The sequence below is a fragment of the Heterocephalus glaber genome, unplaced genomic scaffold, assembly GCF_053883595.1.
Source record: "Heterocephalus glaber isolate CG9 unplaced genomic scaffold, H.glaber_assembly_v1.0 deba00001442, whole genome shotgun sequence".
Classification (NCBI taxonomy): domain Eukaryota; kingdom Metazoa; phylum Chordata; class Mammalia; order Rodentia; family Bathyergidae; genus Heterocephalus; species Heterocephalus glaber.
In genome coordinates, this window is record NW_028258296.1 from 26,694,126 (window position 1) to 26,721,692 (window position 27,567).

A 27,567-nucleotide genomic window follows, 5' to 3' on the forward strand; every position below is an offset into this window, starting at 1 on the left:
CCAACAATGAAACATATGGCACAGAAAATATATACAATATATACACTATTTTTCTTAAAGGGAGTGAAAAGAAGACATAAGAGTAAGAACAAATTATTCCTGTGCATTGTAACATTTTACTGATTAAACCCTCAATCTTAATAACTATGTAGCAAAAACTTTTTAACACTTTCCCAACTGTGATCTATGAGTGGAACAGAAATCACTTCTCAGTGGACAGTGACATCAGTTTTGTGGTCAGCAAAACATATAAATAGAATCAACTGTTCATCCATTTGGCAAAGATTTTTATATGTGAAATTAATTCCAGACCACAGAAATAGGATATTTCCTTTCATTTAAGAGAACTATCTTTGAGTAACTTATAAAAAGTTGAAATCAGTTTCTAAGGGAGACAGAGTTTTGGTGGAATAAAAATTTGAAGTTCTCTTTTAATATAAACTGAAGGTGTAAGATCTCCCCACTATTTAAATACTACCTGTACTTTCCACTCCAGTCAGAATCAACTCCAGATGATCTCTATATAAATCAAATCTTTTTGCTTTTCAGTTCATATCAATCTAAAAAGTTCAGTTGTAGACAAACATGACCCTTAAGCAGCCCCAGCACTCCAAAAGGCTTGAGGAAAGTATGTCACGGTAGAAAAAGGAATGATCCAAACTCCCATTTCTGGACACCACTCTTCTTCCCCTGTGCCCTTTGTTTTGTTCATTTAAATTCTAAAAAGCAAGATAACTTTACCTACTGGAGGCACAAAGTATACAAAATAAGATATTAAAATGGATCAGGATCCCCTAGAAGGAATAAGAACTGGGTAGAGATCTATGGAGGTTACTATGAACCAAGCCATCAACCCATTTAATCCAGTCACTAAGGCAGATATTAAAAGACAATTGACTTTTTATGCCTACAGATGTAAAGATGAAATATGATTACAATTTTTTAGTGAAAACATTTTAAAATTGCAAAGATGGAAATGTCATAAAAAATCAGATTAGATATGAAAGAATGTGTATCACATGGGTCTCTCTTTCTGAGATTATCATACTGTTTCACTCTTTTATTAAAATAATCCACTTGAGGGAATAGTATATAAGCAGCTTGATATAAAGGCACTCTCCAGACTGATTTTTACATGTATGTAATGGGGTCAGCCCTGCAGACTCATCTTGGGAATCTCAGAGAAGGAAAAGAAAAAACACAGATTCTCCTAACAAGGTCAAATTAGAAGAACTCTGGGTGAGCAGCCAGAAAGCCAGGGTGGAATCCTGACTCATGCCCATGACAACCACGGGCAACTCACTAAAATATTTCTGAACAGTTTGTTCTGTACAAAACGATGAAATTGTGTACAGAATTTTCAACTCATTCTGTAGTAACCGGTATTGTGCTGTATTATCATCATCATTATTATTTTTTGCAGACCCTCTCTGAAAAACCAAAAAACAGAAAAACAAACAATAGACTCCTTGGACTAGAGATGCTTTTGAATAAAATGCAACTAGTTCCCTTAGGACTACTTCACTGAGTAGATAAGTACCGCTGCCACCACTTAAAGTAAGCCACTGGCACAACTGCATGTTAACGCTTTTGGATCACAACAGATACAAGCATGCAAATAACAAACTAATCTCTCTAAGGCTTAGTTTACCATGTTTCCATTTGTGCCACATGTGGCAATGAATTAAGAAATTAATATTTTAAAATGCCAAATATGGAGAGAAAAAACAAAGAGGAGGATGAAGAAAGGACAGAGGAAAGGAGAAAAGAAAACTGAAAAAAAGAAGGAAAGAGGAGAAGAGAATGAGAGCAGAAGTCTCCTTATCAAAACTCAGTCTGCCAAATGTTCACTAACCAACTCATTCTTATAAAAGCCCAGGAGGCTTTATTTTGAAAGAGTTGCATAAAGACTTACGTGGAGGAACTGGATTTGATTCCTTCATGCTTGGAACTTTTTCTGAAACAAAAGCATAAATCATAATGTGTTCTATGAGAAAACCAAGATTTAAGCAAAGGGTCATTAAAATTTCAGCAGAAGTCACCATTTTGTATTTGTTAATAAATACATATCAGAGTTTGTTAATAAATTTGTGAAGGCACAGTCAATGATCCTCTTTAGAAGTCAAAACTGTAATGTGAGTTACCCAGAAATTTTAGGCACTACTTTGTTAATGATTAATTCTAGAGGCTTTCCAATTTGAAGAAAATTTGATGGCAAGCACCTTAACTTAGGGAATTTGAGTCTGTGTATGTTTCTTTACATTTACTTACAAAGGGACTTAATACCTTTAATATTGTGCTTCTCTGATGTACTCACAATATTATTCTACTTTTAAAATATTCTGTTAAGAATTTACACATTTCATATCTTTACTCTTCTGTCCTTTGAATGCTACTGTCCTACAGCTCAGCTCTTTTTCATTACTCATCTTCATTACCAAAGGTCTCCACCACTACCAGCCCCTCTCCTTCCTCCTTCACATCAGCCCCTGGAGTGAATTTTCTAGAGTCCAGAGATGATCATGTATTGCTCTGATTAAGCCACTTAACGACTTCTCTTTGTTTACAGGGAAAAATCCAAACTGTTCAGCATCAGATACAAAGCATTCATTACCTGCTTTCCTGAGGGTGACCTTTACCCATGCTGGGCTCCTCAAACTTACGTAAGCTCCCCAAGATGCCCATAATGCTCCACATCATCACCCCTTCTTCCCTGAGACCTGCTTTGTTGGCACGTTTGCTGGGAGCCCTTCCAGCTCCAGCCACCCCCGGCAGGGCTGGTCTCTCCCACCCGGGTCATTTCACCCCTCTTCTGCTACATTTGTGTCACATCATATACTAATTTGCGGGGGGCGGGGGGGGGCTTGCTGGGCAAGGTCTAGTTCTTACTCATCTATGTGTTTTTGTAAAAGGAGGAAACAAGACTATTAAAATGCTTGTATGCCTCAATATTTCTAGAATGCTTCATGTTGATAAAGTGCTACCCAGCCAAGATTTCATTTGGGGTCCACCTCAGTGTTGTGAGGGAGGCAGAGAAAGAATTTTTATCACTATTTTACAAAACAAGCAGCCTGAGACTCTGATATCCTGTGACTAGCCCAAGGTCACAGCTGGAAAACATCAGGGCAGGGGTTGAACCAGAATTCCAGACTCCTGCCTCCCAGGCTGAGTGACTGAGAGTGTCATTCTGTCCTTAGCCAGGGAGCACTGACTGAGTTACTGCTTGTGCATAGCCTCACGATCCTTAACTGTGAACGAGGCACAGACCAGGGTCCAGGACAATATGGTCAATGAGCTAAGAACAGGTTTTATATTTTAAAATAATTTCTTAAAAATCAAAAGACTTTTTTCTTTTTTTTTTGGTACTGGGGATTGAACTTGGGACCTTGTGCTTGCGAGGCAGGCACCGGAACCACTGAGCTAAATCCCCGGCCCAAAAGACTTTTTTTTTTGAGACAGGGTCTTACTCTATAATTCAGGCTGCCCTTAAACTTATCACTATGTAGCCCTGGTTAGCATCTAACTCATGGCAATCCTCCTGCCTCAGCCTCCTGAGTGCTGAGATCACAGGCGTGTGCCACCAGGCCTGGCCCAAGAAGACTATTGCTTAACATACATGAAAGTTTGTATGAAATTCAAATTCAATGCAAAATGAAGTTCAATATGGTCATAGCCACAATGAACATATTGTCTATGGCTTTCATTCTACAACAGCAAAACTGAGCAGTCAAGAGAGGAACTACTGTATGTGTTGCAAATGAAAAATATTCTCTCTCCAGCCCTTTCTAGAAAAAGCACCCTTCTGTTCAGAGTTTAAAAGTAGTATGTGTTTAGTGCCTCTCTCTCTCTTCTCCACTTGCATTCCCTAAAGAAGGAACACACACCTTATGCTGAAATCTATGGTGAAGCAAAAAGAACTTGTGAAAATTTGACCAAAGAACCAGCATGTTGATGTTTATAAAAAATAAAGAAGGTCAACAGGGTAAAAGGAGAGAGGATTGTTTGCAAAACACATACTCCCTCCACTAACCACAAAATAAAACTCTTCTGGGAGTTTGGTCCCATCAGCCTTACTGGGAGCAGTAATAATGGTGACTCCTTACATTTTTACATTTGCATGGTGTCTTACCAATTGACAAAAACCCTTCACTTAATATTCTCATTGTAAACTCCCCAAGTCCTAAGAAGTAGGGGTATCTAACCACAAAATTCACCCGCTTTCAAGAAATAGTAGTTTGATTCACTGAACTAAGTCCAAAGGCATTTAAAGGTCTCAGTAGTGTGCATCATGAGAGAAGTATACACACTTCTGGGAAGAGTTCCATCCAATCGACCGCTTGTGGTTAAACTCTGTCACTCAGAATCCCCAAGTGGTTTAAAAATGATGATTCTTCCCTAAGGAGACTTCATATGTGAGAATTTAACGGCTGTGTGATGGATGGCACTGTTTTAAAATTCTTAATGGACTTATGATCTAATCTTCTCTCCCCACCCCGAACAGGGGCCTTCTCAGAGAGCTAAACAGAGCAGTTGTTTCTCCCGGGTGAAGTTTCTTCATGACTGTGCACAAACAGTAACAAGCACAGGCTCCAGAGCTAAAGTTAAAATTTTATCCTCTAACGTTTTTGTCCCCAGATCCCCTAAGCCCTAAGTCTAACTAAAATGGTTTCATATCCACCAGAACCCTATAATTGAGTTGGCATGCTGAAAGGAAAAGAGTGTATGTAACAATATTTACTGTGGGTTTAAGGATAAGATTGTAAGAAAGGGATCCTGGCTATTGCTGCAAAGAGAATTTTAATAGACTTCTCTGCAGAAAGAATAAGCTATAATCATCATTCTGAATTAAATCTTTTCATATACTCTGAGCAAATTTTGGTCTACCTCTACAACCAAAATTTCCTTCCTCAGATTGTTGGGCATGGTTTTCATAAATGGTATATACCTGGGGTTATGCATGAGTAACCAACCACAGCTTTTGACTTACAGTTTTCAGTTCAGTTCTAAACACCATAAGCCTGAGCAAGCCTAAAGGGAAACAAGGCGTCCAACTGGTACCACATCTACTGACATTTGGCAAAGAGGGGAGGATAGAGAAAGTCTCCTGAAGACTCAGGAGGCTTTGTGCAGGCTCCATTTAAGGCACATTTTTACTAATCGTCACAGTTTCTGAACTCTTTTTCTGGGTTCTTTCAATATTTATGGCATGCATTGCAAAGGCCTGTTCACTTGTCTGTATCATGCCACTAGACAGTGGTTCTCACCTGAGGGTGACTTTGGAAATGTGGAAATGTCTAGAAACAATGGGTTGTCACAACTAGAGGAGCTGTATTGGCATCTAGTAGGTGCTATAAACATTCTACAATGCATAGGACAGTCCCCCCATAATAGTTACCTAGCCCAAAATGCTGATACTGTTCCAATTGAGAAACACTCTACTAGACTGGAAAGGCTTAAAGATAGGATACTCTGTCAATTATATCCCTAACATATAATAAGGACACAATAAACATTATTGTGGACTAAATAATCATAAATGGTATATATACCCCACTACTGTGCACTTGCTCCAGCAACCCAATCTTCACACTGCTTTCAGAATCAACTTTTTAAATGATCTAATCATTGGTTCCCTGCTTTAGTTTGTTTTTTTTGTTGTTGTTTTTTTTTTTTTTTGGTACCGGGGATCGAACTTGGGTCCCTGCACTTGTGCAGCAGGTGGAGCTTTAGATTTTTTGATGGTTCTTAACCATCAAAGATGGTTATTGAGATGCATACTGGCACATTTCTGGATGAAATTAACTGTCTGGGTTTTCTTCCAAATAATTTGGTGGGCAATTGGAAGTGATAAAACAAGATTTACCATGAGTAGATAGCTGGTAAACCCAGCTGGTAGGCTCGTGACAGTTCATTCTATTTTTGTATATATTTGAAATTTTATAAAATAAAGTTTTTAAAATATGAAGCACATAAAATTATAAAAATTCCTCTAATACCCTCTCAGTTGGAGAGAGACTGAATGCCTTAGTCTGTCAGTGAAACATTTCTACTATCTTTCCACTGTTTTCCTTCATCTCTACCTTGAGGACAAAAGTTGGCTAGGCTTTTAGAGTATTTTGTTCTGGAAAAATCACATGTGTGTTCCAAAAAGTAATGCCTCTCTTGGATTCATTTCTATTTGTCACTCACAATTTTTTTTTCCATCTCACCCGCCCCTCCAAAAAAACCCTGCTAGTGTGGCTGAGAGGTTGAGGAGAGGAAATCAACATTTATTGCATGTTCACGATATGCAGGTGCTTTTATCTGTTAAAGTTATATAGTGGAAATTTGGAGAAAATTCAGTATTTCAAACATTTAACTTGCTAAGAATCATATACTGCATATGAATCAGAGCAAATTTGGGGAAGACATTTATTGCTGTTTTATGTCCACACTTCTTTGTGTACATGCACCTTGTTTCAGAAGAAAGATTATCCTCCCTCTTACCATTTTTTAAAATCAGCACTGACGTAGAGTAGCCATCTTTATTTGTGTAAGCCCAACTGTTCTCAAATCCTGTAAAGAGTGGTCACAGCATCCAAAGCAAACAGTACTAGCATGACTGTACTTCAAAATATTTCACAAAGCATGGTAGGATGGCACTACCTCAAGTATTTTAATTGTTTTGCCATAAACCATAGAATGCATAAACTATTCATGGTTTGGGGGGTGGGGGGCTGTGAGTTATAATCCAAAATCACAGAACTTTTTCTGAACTTTAATATACTTTTAAACAGTTTACACATTTCCTAACATCTTAAACTTTTAGAAGAACAAACTTCTAAAAGAATTCATCTTTCTTTCAAAATTCTTCCCTCCTTTCACCCAGTGTTTGGCGGGTATCTTGAATACCAATGCGAAAAGGGATGAAGAGAGGGAAGGGAAATATGAAGGGAAAGATGCTTATGTTCCTGGTAGTTTTTATTAAAAACTAGAATTGACTTCCATTTGGGATGAGGCATAGGGTTTAAGAACATAGGCTGTAGGATCAAAGACCTGGGTTTGAAATCCAACCCTGCCATTTATAGGTTGCATGACTGTGGGCAGGTTATTTAACCTCTTTACACAGGGGTGCCATGAAGATTAAATACAATGATCCACATAAAGCATTTAACACAGAGACCTGTACCAAGTAAATGCTTAATAAATGTTAGATCATCACCACCACCAGCACCTTCATTTACTGTTGAAAGTTTAAGTAGGAAAAGAACACTGGTTCCCAAAGGACTTAGAGATCAAAGGTGGCAAAGATGTGCTCCATTACAAATAGTGCCCTGGAAGAGGAACCCAAAAATATTTATGTACTCTTAATGGCCTATTCTCCCTGCTCCTGGAGGAAGAAAACATCACCTGAAGGATGTCCGTGTTATTATTGGCAGCGGCAGTCACCACTTTCTCTGCCTGGCTCTCTGCCTTTATCTGTTACCCCCAGAAAACCCGCCCATTTAAAAATAAGATGAATCAAATGGACAGGGAGAGCTGGAACTTTGGCATGGCCTTCAAAGGGCACCAATGTAGAATAGGATAGTGAAGCATCCCCTGGGGGTTGGGGAAATTTTACCGCCAAAACTTCATCTCAATAGGGATCTGCCTATTCCCTGGAAGAATATTCATGACCCACTTATTATTCAAATAAGGCAATGCTATTAGGCAAATGGTCACCTTCCCTATTCAAAGGACTATTCCAATTCCCTGTGAAGAGAAAGTGCAGACTCCAATGTTTTGCTCTGAGGAGAAATGATTTTAGAGTCAAGTAATACAAATATAAAAGGTAAGAGAGGTCATCACAGAGCTGAAAATTGCCAGAAAACCTATCCATTCAGTGCAAAGTTAGACAGTTAATTTGCATACCACTCCTGGAAAGCTAACCTAAAGTTTAACTTTCTCAATTTGTTTAAGAAACCTAAGCAAAAACTTTCTTCACCCACATGCTTCTCCACTAAAATCTAGCCTCAGCAAATCTCATGAAATTGCTTTCATACTTGGTAAAACTTTCCTCTTGAACTTTTACATAAAGAAAACACTGAACTTTTGGTATAATTACACAAAGTTTGAATAAAGGTAATTACCTAATTTACAAGAGAAATTACTAAGAAAAATATCACTAGAATTAAAAGAATGAATGAATTGCTGGAAGTTATACTCCTGCAGTATTAATGGGTAATTATTGTTTGGCACAGGAAAAAGCGAGCTGCTGCCTTCAATTACAGCAGAATTACCTCTCTAAAGAGGTAAGAGTAACAGTTGGGGTACAAGGTAGCTGCTGCTATTGTTAAATTGCTTCCATAGCATAAAACAGAGCCAGCTATTGCCCAATTGTGATTGCTTTGAAACACAATTAATTCTTATTTTTTTTCTCCTGAACCCAAGAGAAAGGAATTAGTATTTGGGCAACCCATTTAAAGACAGACTTATAACTTTCAAATGGTTGAAAACCAATCAATAAAAATAAAACAAAGAACAATAAAAAATGTTACTGAAGAACTACTAAACAAATAATATGCCTTCTCATAACAGCTTTAGGATGGCTGGGAAATGAATTAAAAGTTATTTTGCTCCTTCCAACAGCACCACTAAGTGTTGTAGCTGAGAGGGCTCTGGAAGTTATGTGGGCCAGATTCCTCCTTTCCAGGTAATGAAAATGACACCCAAAGAGGTGAGATGAATACTCTGTGGTCTTACAGTCAGTCAGTGCAAAAGCCAAGAGCAGAGTTGTAGGCTCTGGGCCTGGAGCCAGTGTCCTATCCCTACATTCACCTACCTACCCCTATTGGGGGGGGGGGGGAGCTACAACAGCCAGATATGACAACTGCAACAGCACAGCCACCCTTACAAAACTCACTCAGCCAAACAAGAAACCACCAGGACCCACACACTTCTGTTCTGGTAGGTCCCATCTGTTCCAGAGCCGTGCCTGCTGTCTAGGCCTGCCACACCCCAAGCCACTAATGCTTAGATCACAAGTGCCCCTAGATCTGGTGTTACCACCAGTCAGCAGGTCTCCCTGCTAATGCTAAGCAGCTGGAACCAGGCTGTTCACTGGCTCCTCTCCACCTGGGCGGGGGCAGGTGTGTGTGTGGGGTTGCGGCCTGCAGCTCCTGGCCCTGGAATATCTCACCTTGGCAGCACAGAATCCACCTTCAGGCTCCCAGTCTTAGTTTGATACCCTAAATAGCAATGCTTCTGGAGCGGGACAGGTTGTTTCTAGACAGAGACATTGTAACTGCCCAGCTACCCCATGCGATATCTGGTGAAACCAAATGGCAGATGTTGACAGCTACGTGATGCGTCCTTGCTGTTTTGTGCTCCCTGCAGCCATGATGTGGTCGCCCCCTCAGATGCTGTCCTCACATTCCACAGAGCCTCATCTCTGCTCCTAACATCCCCCTAGGGCTGCTGCTCTGCTGGATCAGCTGGTCTAGCCTATGCCAGGTCTGGCTCTGCCCTGCCTTGTCCTCCCAGGTCCTGATGCCATACCTCTTAGGGCACTTCCTTCCTTCTGTACTAGATAAGATACCATTTGCTGAATGTTCCTGCCCATGTAGGAAGAGGCCCCTTGGCTTCCAGTAACAAACACAGTTGTATAAAATTCTGAAAACAATTATTAAATGCATTTGGGTAGTGGCTCTCAATCATCATCTTGCTGCAACACTTTATAGCCAGCCCTACCACTGGCAGTAGAACACAAAAAGATGGACCATGGACTGTGTGCAATTGTCAGTACAACAGGGGCAGCTCCAACCACTTCTTGCACACTCACAGAAGCATATGTAAACATAAGGGAGAGTGACATTGTGACAAAGACAACCTTGACCCTAGTCTAATTTTTTAAAGAAATAATTGGCAAAGGTATCACAACTCAGTCACAATGGCAGCAGAAGAACTAGCTAAAGTGGACAAAGAACGCTTTTCTAAGGTTACTAATAGTTCTTTTGATTAAAACTGGACTTTGATTTATAGTACTGGCTCTTCTTCAGAGCAGCCCTGAGTCTCCTATTCCCTGACTAAGCCTCCCAAAGCGCACCTTTAGGTTCTGCTTGGTGGATCACGGCCAGTGGCTTGGTAAATGTCTTCTTGTTCTGCATCATGGCCCAGATCATGGCAGCATCCAGCGAGGTACAGGCTTCGTCGGGAGGCACACACTGTGGGGGACAGGGCAGAGCACAGAGTCAGGGGTCGCTTGAAAGTGCCCTCACCAGTTGGGCCTGTACAGTTGCCTCATGGGCGCTTATCAGACAGCTCACAGCTGTGTACCAAAGAAAACAGGAGATCTGTGTGCTTTTCAAAGAACCTTCATCAGACAGCTATCGTGGCAGGCCTAGCATATTTTCAGCTGCACTGGGGAGGTGCAAATCTCACAGGATGGCTTATAAATATTGTCCTCCTCACCCTTCTTCCCACAAAACAACTAGAAGTTTTAGAGTTAGTTTGAAAAACTAACTATATGAACTATATGACTAATGTCCTTTCAGCAAGCTGGCTTCATATAAATGGTTTGTAAAAATATCTGTAATTAGTGCTTGTGACTGTGGGAAACTTCATGTATTACATTATGAAGGTGGCAGATTTTACATTTCTTATCCAAAAAGATAATCATGTTGTCAAGTTTGTTTTGATTTTTTAAATCCTGGGAAAGGCTTTGAGAAATCAAACTTTCCAAGGCCATCTGCCTTTTTGGTTTTGTTTGTTTTGGTGCTAGGGATTGAACCCAGGGCCTTGCATATGCTAAGTATGTGCTATACCACTGAGCCACATCCCCAGCCCAGGGTCATTCGCTTTTCATGTTTCAAAATTCAGGTCCTCAGGAGTGGTGTGCAGGTGTGTAGGCCATGAGATCAACAGCTTCTAGCTCATTTAAAGCCTCAAACATATAAGGAGTATGCCTGGGGTTCATGACACCTGGAAAATGTATGATCACACCCTAGTACCTTTCCCTTTAAAAATAACTTTAGCTCTTTGTCAATGCTTATCAATAGATGACATTCTAAATGACACCCATTTGCCAATCATTTAAAAATTCCATGGCAAGCCATTCCCCCAAAAAGCTAGTTAAATTCCAGCTCTCCCAATCACAAATGAGCAGACATGTAAGGCTTATCTGTCATGGCTGCTCTGGGCAACACAAAAGTCAGACATACATTATAAGAAGACGACCCCACAGAGCATTACCCAAAACAAGAGAAATGCCTTTACAAAAGCTTTCTTTATGGTTATCAAAAGATTTGCATTTTATTTTCCTATTTTATTTTCACTTTTCCAGTATTCATTCTCTTACTGTCCTGTTAGTTAAGTAACAGTCAAGGATTCTACCTGTATCTCAAGTGGGTGACTCTGGGCCAGACACTTGACTCTCTGGACCTCCATTTCATCAGAAAAGAGGAGGGTTGGATTCAATGATCTTTGAAACCTTCCTCTAGAAGATTCTTAGGATACTGTCATAGAAAACTCTCAGAAGTTATTAGAAATAAGGAAAATATTACCTACAAACAGCAAATGAGAAGACAGCAGTAATAGTTACACTAAGCCTATGCTGCATCATATCTACTGTCTTGTTTGCTTTTCTACCCAGGAGGGAAGCCAGGTGTTACTATTTTTGACTTATAGATGCAAATATAACAGGTGAGAAGAGGCCTTGCTTAAAATCCCATGAGCAAGCAGCAGGCCTTCCTTGTCAACTGTCCATGCTCTTTCCACTGTCTTGGAGGTGAGGCAGGACTTGAAATTCAGGGTCATAGCCCATCATGGGGCTCTGAACAAGAGTTCTAGAAGGAAATATTAAGTTTAATTTTCACAGATTAACACACTATGAAGCTAAGATGCTTTCGGCAGACCCCAAGACAGGCAACAGCCAAAGCCACCAACCAGGATTGCTGCTAAGTGTCAGGCTTCCTCTATGAAATGCTTAACTCCTAAAAGTTGCCTTTCTGCTTGGAGGAAACAGCTGGGTCCCACAGCTAAGCACTCAGTCCTCATGGTTCTCTACCACTGTCCACTGAGCCCTGATTTCACAGTCACTGGAAAGTGACATGTCCATGAAGCTAAGACATTAATGATTTAAAAAGCAATGAAACAAATACAGTCTAAGTCACCTTGTGTGTGTACCCTAATGATTATAATCAGATCTGCTGTGTTTTCATAGGTAGACAAAATTCTCAAAGAAACAGATGCCTAGAGAAATATAATAATGCAAGGGATTCAGATACATGGTAATTTAGTAGAATATGATCATTTTTCCTTCTACACCTATTTCTTATAGCCTATATATTAAATAAGAGATTTCTACAATACATTATTAATGATACAGCTTGATTCTTAGCCTCTGAGATTGATAAGTGCCTACAAAAGGATAAGAAACTACCTTATTCTGTGTGGTATCTACCACATAAATGCACATAGGAAGTCACACATAATTATAGCAAGTCACTGAAACAAAGTTATAACAGAAGATTCCTTTCCCACATAAGGCCAACCTAACGAGGTATCATAATTAACCTTGTGGAACCCCTGCAGTAGCATTCCAGCAAGGCCAAAGGGTTCTGATTTCTGTTATGGCAACCGAATGTACTGGTTCAATATGAGGAGTGACATGAGATAAACACAATGAACTGATATGAAACTGAGAAAAAGTAAAATATTTTTTAGTTTCCCTTAGAAATCCTTCTGAGACAAGTCAACCTTATAATTCATACAGAGAAGGTCAAAAAACAATTGTAATCCAAGTCTCAGCGGGACCTGGAAAAATTAATCCTCACACTGAACTTGTCCTTTCGCCTTGCTGCAATTCTGGCACTGCACACTAGCTCACTAGCCAGAGATAAAGCCAAGCCTCTCCCTCAATGGAAAACAGTACTGATTTATCACTCATAAGGTACGACTAAGTAGCATACATAGAAAGAAAAAAAAAACATACCATCAGGATTTATTCTACAAGACTCCATAAAACTCACGGTTCCCTGCTCACACTGATTTTATTACTTCAACTGGGCGATTCCAAAACCAAAAGCCTCAACTTGAAATAACCTGGGATTCAACTTCCCCAGGAGGTCACTATCTTGTGTAACAATGCCAAAAAGCCAGTCCCTCTGGATGGAAGTCCCACACACCTTAGGCAACTTCTGGTGATCCTTCTCCTTCTCGGTACACAGTGTCAGCTCACATTGCAGGAAGAGCAGTGAGGTGTTGAACATGGACTTAAAGACAAAGCTGAATCTCTTCTTATCCATCTCAGCTTGTGGGATAGGAAAGTGCACTCTCTTGGGACTGTAGAATTTCACAGATTCATCTTTAGGACAAATGTTCTCAATGATGGTATAATCAGACATCCTATCAGGGTTTGAAGATGGAGAGATAAAGCACGTTTGGATGGCAAATCCTAGTTCTTGGTCAGCCTTAGTGACAGACACCTACAAAAGAACAGAAAGATAAATTCAGACATTAGTAAGCGTCTTTTATTTAAGCATGAAGACAATATACCAATATAGCCCTTTGGATGAGATATTACTTTATTTTCAAAACATGTTTGGTAGTAGCATATATTCATTAAAGAGATATTTTCCATTTAAACTTGATATGGATGATGACAGTGAATTATTTAGTTCAAGTGTTATCCTACTATGTTTCAAATGCAACATGAATGTCTGTCTCAACCTGCCAGAACTCCTGAGAGATGAAAATAAAAGCACACCATGCACCTGACTGAATTTTCCAAAGTAAAACACCCACAGCTAAAAGCCCTAATGTTATAGCAGTGTGTTAAAAATTGCTAAAAAAAAAAAAAGTAGAGAGGCAGAATCTAGTTAACACAGGCAGGAAAGACTGAGCTTCTAAACTGCAACAAATCAGAGCAAACCTAGAACATTACAGTAAAACTCCAGATTCATCTTAAGTTCTCCTTTGTTAGGGAGTAGGCAGAGCTGCCTCTGGGGCTGGATAACAGACAATGCAATCTGGTGGCCATCACAGGCCTGGCAAAGTGTCCCAGCTGCTCACAGGACCACACCAGCCTTGCCAAATACTCTCCCTTCACTCTTTAAGCCCACGGTTATTTTAAGGGAAATCTAATCTGGAAACAGTTCCAACTCATTTACACTTCCCTCTTACAAAACATTTGTCTGGGCCATGTCCAAATCTTGTTAAGGTTCTTTTCTTTAGAAACAGGAAGTAGTGGTTAGCGAAGTATAAACAGAATCAAACCTCAACTATCCTGAACTCAGCTAAAATCCCCAGAACAGACTGATTCTCCATTTGGTAACATGTGGATCACTTTGTGAACTGCCCTTCCTCCTTCTATATGCCTCATTCCTCAACTAAACTTAGGATCAAAATAAACTTAGACACTTTAGAAATAAAGTTAGTTCTTACCTATGGGCCAAAAGCCCCACGATCCTTTCAAAAGATGTGGAGAGATAAATAAACTTTCCATTCTGAGATACCCAGGGGAAATCCCTGACACCAAATGGGGCTTTGAATCCACAGCACTATATGAAAGATCTCTGTGTGAGTACTATACAGTACTCAACAACGAAGATGATGAAAGCAGGAGGATGCTAATGAAGACGATAATGACAATGTCACTTTGGAGTGACATTCTGTAAATATTCACACATTATTATTTTTATAGTATTTCTGCAGAACAAGATATTCTATCTTGGAAAGATGGTAAATTACATATATCCTAGTAGCAAAAAGTATCCTTTAACATGAGCTCAGAGCTCATCATGTGCAACTCACTAAAAATGTCTAACAAAAGTACTGCAAATCTTACTCTCAAAGGAAGTATGTAATGGCAGAATGTTTAGGGTATCCCAAAAAGTTGTCTTGGAGGGGAAAAAATATCAGCAAATCTTTTATGCTTAAATATACTGAAAGGCTGGGGATACAACTTCAAGGTAGAGCACTTGCCCTCCATGTGTGAGGTTTTGGGTTTGATCCCCAGCAATGCTAAACAAACAAACGAAATGGACAGTAAGTGAGTAGTAGAACACTACAGGCTTTGGAGTGACACAAGTTCAAGGAAACCACACGCTCTGCTGCTCATGTGTGTACCCTGAGACTCAGTATCCTCAATTAAAGAATGAAGACAGTAATACTTATACGGTATAGTTAGTGAGAGAATCAGTAATATAAAAGTTACATTTCAACAACAAGCTCTGGGTAGTCTGACTTCTAGGTAATCAGATTAGGAATGTAGAAGTTATATGTGCTTCACTTAATATTATGCCCTCAAGGAACATCTATTTACCTACAAATGCCTCAAGTTTATCTTTCTGTATGGCAGAAAGCATAAATCCCACTTTGAGAAACACACACACACAAATAATAGATAAACAGAAAATAGGAAGACCTCTTTCAAATGGATGGGCTAACAAGAAATTGGCGGGGGGGATGAAAAAAGAACTAAAGAAAGAAAAATGAAAACAGAGCTTTTACAAATGGGAAGGGGACCAAGAGTTGCAAAGAACAGGGGGCAGTGGGTAGGGGATGGAAAGAAAAGAATTAAGATGTATTATGTACATGTACCAATTCCCCACGATAAGTGTAATCATTTATGTGCTGCAGATATGTATGAATAAAAAATGTTACATGTGAACAACACAGCTTCTAGGCAGTCAATTAGTAGCATGATTCTAGATTTAAATTTGGAGGGTTACAAACTGTTTTCTTCTTTAATTCTTCAAGACAAATTAACTAAAAGAGAAATTGCCATTATATTAATAACAATCACCCAAAGATGACCAAAGAACAGGCGGCAGAACTGTTAATGTCTTGGATTAGAGGAGGAATTGTGGCCTAGAGGGAATGGAAGATCTGGGGAAAGGATAAGAATGTCAGGGAGAAGAAACCAGGAAGTAGTTCTTTAGACCAAGTCAATGATTTATAAGTTTCACTTAACCTAAGTAAAAAAAATTTCCTACTAGCAGTGGAGTGCAAAGTGGAAAACAAAGATGAGGCATAGTTGGTTGCTGTCCTATTTAGCAAAACATTTACAGATTCTCTTATATTTTAGGTAGTTTAAATCAATTTTTAAAATAAAACAGTTTATAACATTTTCCCCATCCCTAAATTCTCCTTGATGTACTCAATACTTAAAATATTTTGGTACAAAGATTTGGTCCACTTTTTACTAAATTTAACTACACACAATACAGATGATATTTGAAAGGATATGGTGGGAAAACAAGAATAAAAAGGGAGGGAAAAACCTACCAATAATATATTTCAAGTAACCCAACACTGCAAGGATGAAGGAAAAAGCCCCAAAATATCCAGGGTAAGATACACAAGGAAGATTAACCACTGATTAGGATAAACTAGCAAAGCCATAAATTAGCCAAGCCAGGCACATATTTAGAAAAGAACAAAGTGCAGTTAAACAATGCCGCTAAAATCCACAGCACAATGGGAAGCCGCTGACCAAAGGCGCATGTGGATTGCGCAGCCAGGAAAGCGAGAGGAAAACAGCAACCTTGGATTAGGAGAGAGCTATGATTAGGAACAGCATGTAGAAAGCAGTGCTTTTTCCTCAGCAGGGAATGTAGGGGCACCCAAAGAAAGAAAAACACTCTCAAAACAGGAGGTCAAAAGAGGAGAGACATAATCTCTATGATCAAGAAAAACATCTAGAGCCAGTGGGCTTGGTCCCAGAGCCAGTGCAGATGTGAGAGTTATCTGTCTTTTTAAAACAGATACGTGCACTGAAGTCACTTTTAACATAAGGTACTAACCTATTTCAACCCCTCAAGCTTCTCTCCCCTCTCACAGTAATGCAGAACACCAGCTTGCAGCTTAGCACCCAAACCAGATCATCAGATGACAACATCCCTTAAGACTGGCAGACAATACCCCCAGTGGAACACTACAAGTTCTGCCCAAGGCACAGTGACAACAGTCTGGTGCCATAGGAGATTTGCCTTTGCTAGAGTCTAATCTGTGAAGCTAGATACTTGCATTGATAAGAGGTTATGTTTTTTTCCCTTTCAAATGGCACTTTGAGGATAAATAACAATAGCATCCAGTGGACAATGGTGTGGATTATGGAGCCACATAGTTTGTGGGGGGGGGGGGGTCTCAGTCTGAACTCTACTAGGTAGTAGCTGGGTGATCTTGGACAAGTTTGTTCCTCAATTTTCCATACAATGAAGTTACTATCTGTCCATTCTCACAGTATTGCTCTAAAGAGTTAACTAATTACAATACTTACAATAGTATTTGGCATATCGTACATCAGCAATAAAGTTAGCTGCTCTTATTTCATTATTATTACTATTACCTAACATTTTTCATTCTTTCCAGATTTATGCTATCATGATTATTGGTTTTACATAGGAAATAGTTTAAATAAATGTATATATTTAAATAATGATTCAGAAAAGATCATTTTCATGAAAGGTAGCCAATAGTATTTCACTTAAAAATAAGTGCAATTTAAAAGATAATATGTGAGGCGATTTGAAACATTCCATGGTTAACTCTGACACTGAAACTTCTGAACTGCTGTTCTAAAAAATGCTAGCTTCAAAGCAAGCACAGGGCTTTATTACAATCCATACTCTGTCCTTTTTATTTTTCATATTTATTTATCAAATATTCTCTCCCTTTAGCATAATGTAGTAAATCCTGAATTTTCTTGTTCTGTTCAGAAAGCAACCTGAAGCATTTTGTGAGCCAAGCCATCATCCAGAGCTGGGGAGGGCTGTGAGGAGAGGAAGGAAGAGGCCCACATGAGGTGCATTAGCTATTGTCTCCGGAACTGCAACTCAGAGCTGAGCTGAAAGCCCAAGGCCGATGTTAAGGTCTCACCTCAACGTAAATGTGTCCGTTCTCTGCCACAGAGAAGACCCCTTGGGAGGGCACCAGAAAGAGGTCAGTGTTGTACAGCTCCATGTTGAAAGTGATGTTTCCACTGGGCTGGTCCTGGAAGCTGCTGGGATTCCCCAGCTGCCTCAAGCTACAATTAAACTGGAAAAAAACCCAAAGATAAAATTAAATCATAGTCACATGAAGGATGAAGGCCTGATAGCTTTATAAGCTGTGCCTTTTAACATATAACTTTATTTTCTGATAGTCCCTAATGAAAGCCAACTAAATGGACAACATTCTCCATATACTACCTACTAAAAGCCAATACATACCATCACAATTTCAGGACGGCTGGAGAGGGAAACATCTCCTTCATCCAAATCTCCTGGAAATCCATTATCACCTGACTCCAAATCTTCATAACCATCTGGCCAGCCACTGCTGTCCCCAGGCGACGGGACCTGTATCACAATCTAAAAGGCAAAGGAAGCACAATCACTGTTACAGAAAACCTAACCATGGACATTTGGGTCTGTATCATGTGAATACACATGTAACAATTCAGGTGCAAATTAAAAATCCGACTTCAATATAAAAAACTACAAGATTTTCAGGATTTCATCTTCACAGTGATAAAAGAAATAAGAACAATGCACGTTCTAGAAAAGATCTGAACGAAAATTTGTATTTTCCCTGGTGAAAAATACAGATTGATTTGATAATTACATTAAATAATTATAAATTATTACCTGGAGTGCGAAAACTCTACACACTGAAATAGAGTTGAATGGGGTTGTCAACAAACTTACATATATTCGGGGGGGTTCTTTTCTTTAGGTCTTTATATTAAAAACCCTAAGCAATACTAAGAGTTGGCTACTGCAAAGAGCTTTTATTATTTGTTCTCTTTAAGATTTGCAAAAAGTTTGGGTTCAATTAGAAACAAAGAGCCTCGGGTTTACAATGGAGCCAATCTCATCTTTTCTCTTACACTCCTCTTGCTCATTTCTTTCCCAATATCCTTCTGTATGGTATACAGATGCAGAAAAAGATATGTTCTTTTCGAGGAAAATCTATCTTAACACTGGTTGAAGTTATTGTTCCTGGATTAGTTCTAAATAATATGGAGACGGTCACTCAAGACCATGACTCTATAAATAAAATCCTAATTTCTTTCCGCTCAATATTGGATTATGAACATGATGAAAAACAAAAACACATTATAATTCTAAAAAAAATTACTAGAAAAAGTTATAACTGAAACAATTAAAATATTCACTGAAGGAAATAGAACAGGAAGAGTATGAAGAAAAACTGCCTCTTCTTTATCAGGTTCTCAAAAGAAAGTACTGATGCAATTGAAACAAGTACTCAGGCTATTGCTTACACTATAATCATAATAAAGTACATAAAAATATATGAAAAAGAAGGGTCTTTAAGAGATCATGATATGCCTTTATCTCCTGAAGCAATTTTTGTCCTTAACAGTATCATACCCTGTTACTGGATGGGGTGGATTGATTAAAGGTCACCTTGTAATGCCCAGGTGAACTGAATCAGTGCGGTCTGGGTGTGGAGTATCCACCTGAGGACTGTTACCAATAGCCATAAAAAGAGAACTGGAGGGGAAGATCTTGGCCTGCTGATTATCTAGGAGAAGCTTGCTGCGGATGGTTTTCCTGATATGAATTAGACTGCTCTCATCGAAGGAGGAACTCGGGACCTCACTCTTGCTGGGAATGTGCTGTTTTCATCAGGGGAGCTCTGATCTTCACTGTGAGCATCACTTCCTGGGTCCAATGTGGATCCCTCAGCCTGGTGGCAGAAATCCTTCATCTCACCAGCATAGATTTTCTGGCTTCCACCACTGGCCTTTGGGCCTTCCAGGAGCAGATCTTCAATACAGAAGAGCATGATATATTGCCATGGGCCCTAGGCCACTCGCTGGACTCAAGGAGGACACTGCCTTGGACTCTAGGCCTTCAGCTGGACTTGTGTGGGAAACTGCTGGGATCTAGGCCCTCAGTTGAATCCGTTGGGCTTCTAGTGTGCAGTTAATCTCTTGCGCTCCTTTGCATTTAAATCTTTGGGTAATTATCATAAAATAACCTTAAAGTTGTGTGTCCTATATTTAATGTATTCCCTTGCTGAATCCTTCTGACTACAACACTGGTGTTAATTTGGATATCAGTTTTTAAATGCTAAAAGTCAAGTACAGCAGTAATATATGACATTCACTACATCTACAAGAAAATTAATGTTGTAATTAGCATGAAATAAAAAGTTAATAAATTATTTGTATAACAAAGGGGTATTTGCTAGGCCAGCCTGCTACTGAAGAAAGATTACTGGACAAGAGATCAGGAAGCTGGGTTCAATCCTAGATTTGCCATTAACTAGTCACCTGAAGCTAAGCAAATCTTTTAACTCCCCAGAGTTCAATTTCCTCACCTGTGAAATAAGGAAATTGAATGAGATCATCTCAGAGTTTTTTCCACCTCCGGCACTCTGAGGTTCTCTGAGGAATACTAAACTTGGGCCCACAGAAGAGCCACTGCCATATAACCACACTGACCAGAGCCCCCCGTCTCCAGCCTCTTCTCTGGATTGGGCCAAGTTACCTGCAGCCTGTCAGGGGAAAGAACAGCAGCCACAGCCACCCCACCCCATGTCAGTGTTGGAGTAGGCATTCGGAGTACACAGGCAGATACTTTGTGCCAAAGGCAGACAGAGGATGTCTGAGCCTTATTCTTACCATTGAAAGTACAGCCATAACTACAAAATTAGTACTTGGAAGTTCTTGTGAGATTTCATGTTTCAGATCCTTTTTAAATTCACTGCCTACCATAGTCTCTCTCTCAGAAAACAGATTTAAACTGAAAAGATTAGATGAACTGAGAAGAAAGACTGCTGGAAGGTTAGTGACCGTAATGGTTATCACGGAGAGAAATCTGTGGAATCTTTCTCCAGATAAATTCTAAATGTAGGGTTTTTCCTAGAAGTGGAGAAGGTGACTTCGTAATTCTTTCCAAGTCCTTTTAGATTTTTAAATTCTCTTTTTGGACCTTTATTTATGAGGAAAGGAGAAGCCCTCTCACTTCTGGATAAGACCCAAGTGAGGCCAGACAGACCATACACCTGGTTAGAGAGTCTCCCAGTTAGCCCAAGGGCTGGCCATAGAAAGAAGTCAGGGTCACTTTTCTAGTGAACCCTTTGCCATTGGGAGATGGAAGGAGAAAGAGAGTGAGATCACCACAAGTCCAGGTGAGAAAATAAGGCCTTCCAACTCCCAGACTCACCAATAAAGCAAATGAAGAGCTCAGGGGAAGGTGCATCACATTTTGTTGAGAACTGACTCCTGGCTTTATTCAGGTACATCATTTTCATAGGAAGATAAGACTAATCTTAAGGTAATACCCAGCAATTCTCTGGAGAAGGGCAAAACTTTGTTGTGAAGAACACTCACAGAGTTATAGTAAACCACACCACGGGAGGCTGACTGCCGCCGGCGCCGAGTTCCACAGCCATTCAGGGGAGACTCCAAAATGAAGTGCGTGCCATTCATCTTGGCCTTGCAGGAAGGATCCAACAGGGTGAGCTCCATCCCTGAGTAGCCGTTGGTCTGAAATAACAACCACCAAAGATATCCTGGAGGACTCATAGGCAGTTCTGCTTTACACAGTTAACACACACGGCCCGACTTCCAAGTAAAAGTGGCTGAAGGCCTGTATCCTGCCCCTCCCCCACTCACCTCTTCCCGGCTGACCACCTGTGTGTGAACAGCCTAAGAACTGTGTTTGCTGGTCTTGGAAATTCAATAGCAAAATACTGATATACAAAGCTCTGGGATCCCCCTCCCCTTCACTGAGAACAACAGGAACCAGGTGAGAGTCACAGCCAAGGGGAAGTGGGACCATCCAACTAAAAACCATACCAAGTCTCCAAAGTTCAAAAGTAAAAGAGCGTGAACACAGAATGGGGCAAAATGGGAAAGGAAGTGGCTTCTCTTCTCTCTTCTAACAGACTGTACTGACCTGAAAAGAATCTTTTTCTACAGCCACAATCATCTTTTCATTGTCACATTTGACTGATGGGACAATATCCATGCTCCCTTGTGCCTCTTCCGGTTCTCTGGGACCAGGAAACAGTTGTACACTGGAGATGACAGAATCCTTTAGCCTAGGGATCCTATCTTCTCCTCCTTCCTTCCGGCCTCTCCTGGAGATATCAGGAAAAGGAAAGGGGAGACCTCCAGTTCGGCTACCCCCTCCCTGGAAGGGTGGGTTCTCCGGGCCAGGCAGGATGACTGGGTCCAGCAGGATCTGTAGCCCAGGAGGGATGGTATGAACTTCCTCATCTCTCATTTCCTCTGTGGCAACAGAAGAGGGCAAATCATCATCAATGTGTGATACCAGGCCACGATCATCACAGTAAGAGGCAGAGCAGGAAAAATTAGCACAGAATGGGCAGTGAAAAATTATATTTAACAAGCAATGTTTAAAAGCAACTAGGAAGCCTGAACTCCAGTCTTGGTGCTCCAACTAACTGGGTGGCTCTTGGTAAGTGGCTTCTTGTTCCTCAGTTTCCCAATTTTTAAAATTAGGGAGTTGGATTATATCAGTATCTTAACTTTGGATGTACATTAAAATCACTTTCGGAGCTTAAGAAAAATCCCTATCCCCAGGTTATACTCCAAGCCAATTAAAACTTAGACTCTCTGGGGTGAGATGCAATCATTAACACATTTTAAGTGCCCTATACGAATGAAATGTACAGCCAAGATTGAGAAATGTTTTGGTAGATAATTTCTATAATATATAAATAGAAGCTAAACATCTGTGACTAGAGTAAGTTAGGTGGGGCAATATTATTCCATTCAAAAGCCATTAGAATACTTTCCTTGAAATTAGAAATTTAAAAAAAACTCTCAAAAGATTTCCTGAAACAATAACAGTATTTTTATTTATATTTATTTCTTACATTGCTGGGGATCAAACCCAGGGCCCCAAGCATGCTAGGCAAGTGCTGTACCATAATCTACACTCTTTGCCCCAATTTTGGATTTTAAAATTATTTTGCTACTTTCTTTTTTAACTGCTAAATTCTAGAAGGTACGGGGTTTCCCACACTTTCAGAACTCAGTACCAAAGGGGAAAACAAAGAGCTACACAGACACACTTATTGCTTCAAAGAGAGAGAGATTTCCATACAATCTATATTCAATATTCTATCATATTCTCAACAATTTAAAGAAAAATTATTTCCGTAGTATTCCCTACTTTCTACTCAGTATCTAAGGCCAACTGGTATATACTGGAAGTCAAATCCACATCAGTAGAGTTTGGACATGAAGATGACCTGTGAATTTGAATTCTCCTTCAATATAATCCTTTTGAAAAACATGCTACAGCTGTATGGGTCCCAAAGAAGTCATAGCTTTGGAGGGTCTTTAATTTATACATTAATTAAAACTTTTACAACAACCCTATAAGGTAGGTGCTATTATTTTCCCCCAAATTACTGAAGAAAAAGCTGAGGCTCAAAGGTTATACACCTTCTCTCCAAACAGTGAATAAATGGTAGCACTGGGACTTGAACCTAAACTTGTAACTTTCATTCTACTGTCCCTGCACTCAGTGGGACCAGGAGGTGAGAAACAGATCAGGAGCTCAGAAAACTTGGAGCTCGAGTTATGTTAGTTATAAGACTGGAAATCCTGGAGAACTTGAGCCTCTGCTTTCTGCTCCATCAAAAGAGAGTGACAACTCTTTCCCTCCCTCTGGGTAACAAAGCCCAAGTATGAGCCTCCTGACCATTTTTCTGCAAGATTCAGCCTCTGACCTTGAACTTATTTCCTGCAGTCCTAACCATCTCTCTCTTCAGCCACATATGGTTATTAAATGCCTCTGAAAGAAGAACCCAGGGTAATTTATTCCTAATATAATCATAATAAATATGATCTATAACATAATTTTCTGACACAATCAACTCTGTGTTATGAAAATCTGTATTATAGTTTGGCTAAAATAATCTGTCACAATTCTAGATAAGTATATGCCTTGTGGTAGAAAATTTGAAATAGGAAGAAAAGGTCCAAAGGGGTAGGGGAAGTGGGAGGGGAAGGGGAAAGGAAAGAAGGGCAAGGAAAAATTATGAGAAAAAAAATGGAAACAAAGTCTATGTAAATAGGGAAGGGTGGAGGGGGTGAAGGGCGTACAGGTAATGGGGAAAAAATAAGAACTAAGATACATCATGTACAGGTACAAGCACCCAATGATAAGTGTGAACATATTGTATACCTAAAATGAACCAATAAAAGAATTTAAGCAAAAAAAAAAAAAAAAAAAAAGTGCAACAGAAAAACAGCACCACTCAGGCTGAAGTGAGAGTTCCTCACTGGAAAGCTTCATTTGGAGGGTATTTTTCATACAACGACCTCCAAAAAAAGTCATGCTTACCATTGTTTTCAACTCTAACATGAAATCTGTTAGCTACCGGAGCCAGTGTGTATGATGTCACTGGACTATAGCCGTTATCCAAAGCCCACTTCACCAAATTCTCTTGGGTGGAAGGAATGTCATTTCTTATTGATCTGGTCATTGTCATGGATCTTTCATTCTCTTTCCCAAAGCCAATACTGTTGGGAGCCTAAACAAACAAACAACCAGCAAAATTTCACTCATGACTCCAAAAATCAAAAAACACTTTAAATAATAATAATTAACTCCAGATTGTACATAAGAGACTATTCTTTTGATTCCTATTTTCCTTGGGCTAAGAACACTGGTGTAAAAAACCTTTAACAGCAGATGAAGAGACATCTATTCATGCTATGTAATCACAGCATTTGCACTGCTTGTATTGATAAAAAATAATCCAATGACAGCTATGTAAGTAGTCACATGCTAAACATACCTCATCTATCCCTACAGAACTAGTTTAATGGTTACATTATTAATATACAACACCAGATATGTATATCAAACCTTCTTTTCTTATTTTTATTTAAAATTATATATAAAGAATACAGGTGTACATGTTATATGACCAAAAAAGGTCTGCGCTTCTACTTTCGTGCCCTGTATTTATTTATTTAAAAAAATTTTTTTTGGTACCAGGGATTGAAGTTGGGACCTTGTGTTTGCGAGGCAGGTGCCAGAACCACTGAGCTAAATCCCCAGGCCTGTGCCCTGTATTTAAATGAAAGATGTCACAGCCTAGTGACTTCACTGTGGAGACTATCCCAACTTTATTAAATTCCACATGGTTAAACAACAAATGTTTATATTTTATCTATAATTTATGATCATCTTAGCAATCTTTTAATAGTGTTCATTTGCCAATCCTAATCAACTGAATATGGCTACAATTTATGTTCTAAAATGTTAATTAAAGTTATCACTCCTCTAGGTACCAAAATTTTATTCAGTAAAATATGGAGGTCATAAAATTAGTTTCACTGTGTAATTAGTAAAATGAGAGGTATACACAGACTCTTAGTAACCAGAACCTAGAAGGTAAATGTCTGTGTTACCTGCTGACTCCTGTAGCAGTGACCTTGTCGGAGGCCAGGGGAGCTGAATGCTTCATCGGGTTCCTCAATGGGAAGACACATTTTCAACAACTGCTCCAACAGGGTGGAGAGCCCTTTCAGTGTGCAGATTATGCCATTTTCATGCTGAATAAAAGGCACTTTAATTTCCATGCCCAGTGATTTTCTCCCGTATATATGCAGCATTTTCCCTAAATTCCTCATTTGTTTCCCATTCTGTTTGCCCCTAACATGACTAAATATTAATCCTTTCCCACTGTAAAACCATAAAAGATTCACAGGCTCTAAATTCTCTTGGCCTCTTTGGTCACAGGAGACTGGCTGAGGACACATATACTTCACTTCAAAGCTTAAAGGATCTCACCCAGTCTGTTTTTCTATTACCCAAAGTGCTTATGTGAGAGAAGACTGCCAGACTGACCAGTCACATAAAGGAACATTGCACATAAAGGAACCAGATGGAGTTTTAACCAAGTTTTGCAGCCATCTGTAAACTCAGCTTCACAGATTCAGAATGGTTTAGTTCTTACTCCGATTCAGGGAAAACTTTTTGGAGGAATACAAGGAAAGGAAAAGCAGGAAGAGGGAGGAAAGAAGAAAAAAGAGAAAAGGAAAGAAAGAAAACTAAAATAAGGTAAAGCAGGATCCAATTAGTTGTTAGAGCATTTTACTTATTTGTTCACCAGCAGTTTCTTAAGCACAGCTCCTTCCAGCTTTTCAAAGCAGCAGATCGTTTTGATTGGCTGGAATCACAACCTTGGCCTAAACAATGCTGCTTGGCCTCATCTGCCCTGGTCTTTCATGTTGTTGTACAGCTGAGAAAATACTGTATTTACAGAATGTTATCATAACTACCAACTGTCCTTTTATAACAATATGGAATAATCTGTCTACACCTTTCCACATTACATTATAGGAGCTGTCAGTACCCCTTTAAGGACAAGAACTTCCTACAAGACTAGATATCTATCCACACATTTATAAAGCAGCAAGTCTCAGGATAATAGTAGACAAGCTGGTTCTCAGCACTGAGCAAATTCTTTTCTCTTCATTTCCTGGAGTTCTCAGACTTTTTCCAACTATAGTGGAGGTAAGGGGGAGTTCAAGCAGGTCTCTAAATACCACACCATCTTGCTCAGCCACATCTTTCTTTAGGAAAGATGATGAGCTAGGTTAATAAGTCTAAGTGCCGCTACCCTTTGACCCCCATATTTGTATCAGAACTGCCCTCGGGGAGGGATGTTAGGGGAAGGTGGGCCAAAGAGGGTAGGGCCTATATTCACTGATTTTAAAAATGACTTTTCTAAGAATAAGCTTTCCACCACAACTCTGTAAATCCCAAGGCCACATAAAACAGTGTAAGAAGATCAAGTTTACTTGATCTCTTCTTTTATGTTCCAGGTTTTTCCCCTGCTTTGAAAGTGATTAAGCGTTGGCCATGTGGAACTTGAGGAAAGAGCCAGAGCTGGACATGACGGTGTGGACACATCCAGGGTTCCCATTCTTGCCCAGCAAAACCTTTTGATCTCTTTGAACCATTTTGCCATTTGAAGGGTGCATTCTGCCTGCACAGGCACAAGCCATCCATGTTTAATGTGCTCTTATTTAAAGTTACCCCATCAAGCTCCTTATGTCTACTTTAGTAGACATTTTTCTTTGTTTTCACCTTGTTTAGAGAAATGCCCTAATTGTTTCTACAGATATACTCTCAAAGAGAGCTCTTATGGAAGGAATGTTAGGCACCATGTGAGGAGCTTTACATATATTATTTAATCCTCCTCTAAAATAAGGCGAGAGGTGTGGCTATTCCTGTGTTAGAGAAGGAGAACCAGAGACTCACATAATCAGAGACTCTCAGAGAACTCAAGATGTGTGGGCATTGTGTCCAGTACTTTAGATGAAATATCCTATAGGCCTTAACCAATAATTGTTGAATGAATGAATGAACAAATGAACCAACTCAGTTAAACCACTGAAAATGAGTGCTAACATCATACCCATTTCACAGATGAGTAAACAAATTCAGTATTCAATTAGATTGCCCAATATTTGCTAGTCTTGAGTCTAGCACTGTCTGACCCACAGCCAGGGTTCTTTCCACTCCATCATGCTGTCTATACTTAAAATACTAGAAAAAAATGGTCTCATAAAAACATTTCTCCCTTTCTAAGCAGTAA

The 27,567-nt window shown here is 39.6% G+C and overlaps 1 protein-coding gene across 2 annotated transcripts in view; it reads right to left on the bottom strand.

Annotated features, from left to right (window-relative positions):
- Positions 1-27,567, bottom strand: part of Tgfbr3 (transforming growth factor beta receptor 3) — a 209,987-nt gene that overhangs the window by 15,876 nt on the left and 166,544 nt on the right. For both annotated transcript variants that reach the window (XM_004841284.4, XM_004841283.4), the window contains exons 8-15: positions 24,297-24,486; positions 21,873-22,207; positions 21,305-21,460; positions 18,171-18,311; positions 17,839-17,997; positions 13,143-13,442; positions 10,064-10,181; positions 1,916-1,957 (exon numbers count right to left, since the gene is read on the bottom strand). In XM_004841284.4, coding sequence (XP_004841341.1) covers positions 1,916-1,957; positions 10,064-10,181; positions 13,143-13,442; positions 17,839-17,997; positions 18,171-18,311; positions 21,305-21,460; positions 21,873-22,207; positions 24,297-24,486 — 1,441 coding nt within the window. The remainder of the gene's footprint in view (positions 1-1,915; positions 1,958-10,063; positions 10,182-13,142; positions 13,443-17,838; positions 17,998-18,170; positions 18,312-21,304; positions 21,461-21,872; positions 22,208-24,296; positions 24,487-27,567) is intronic.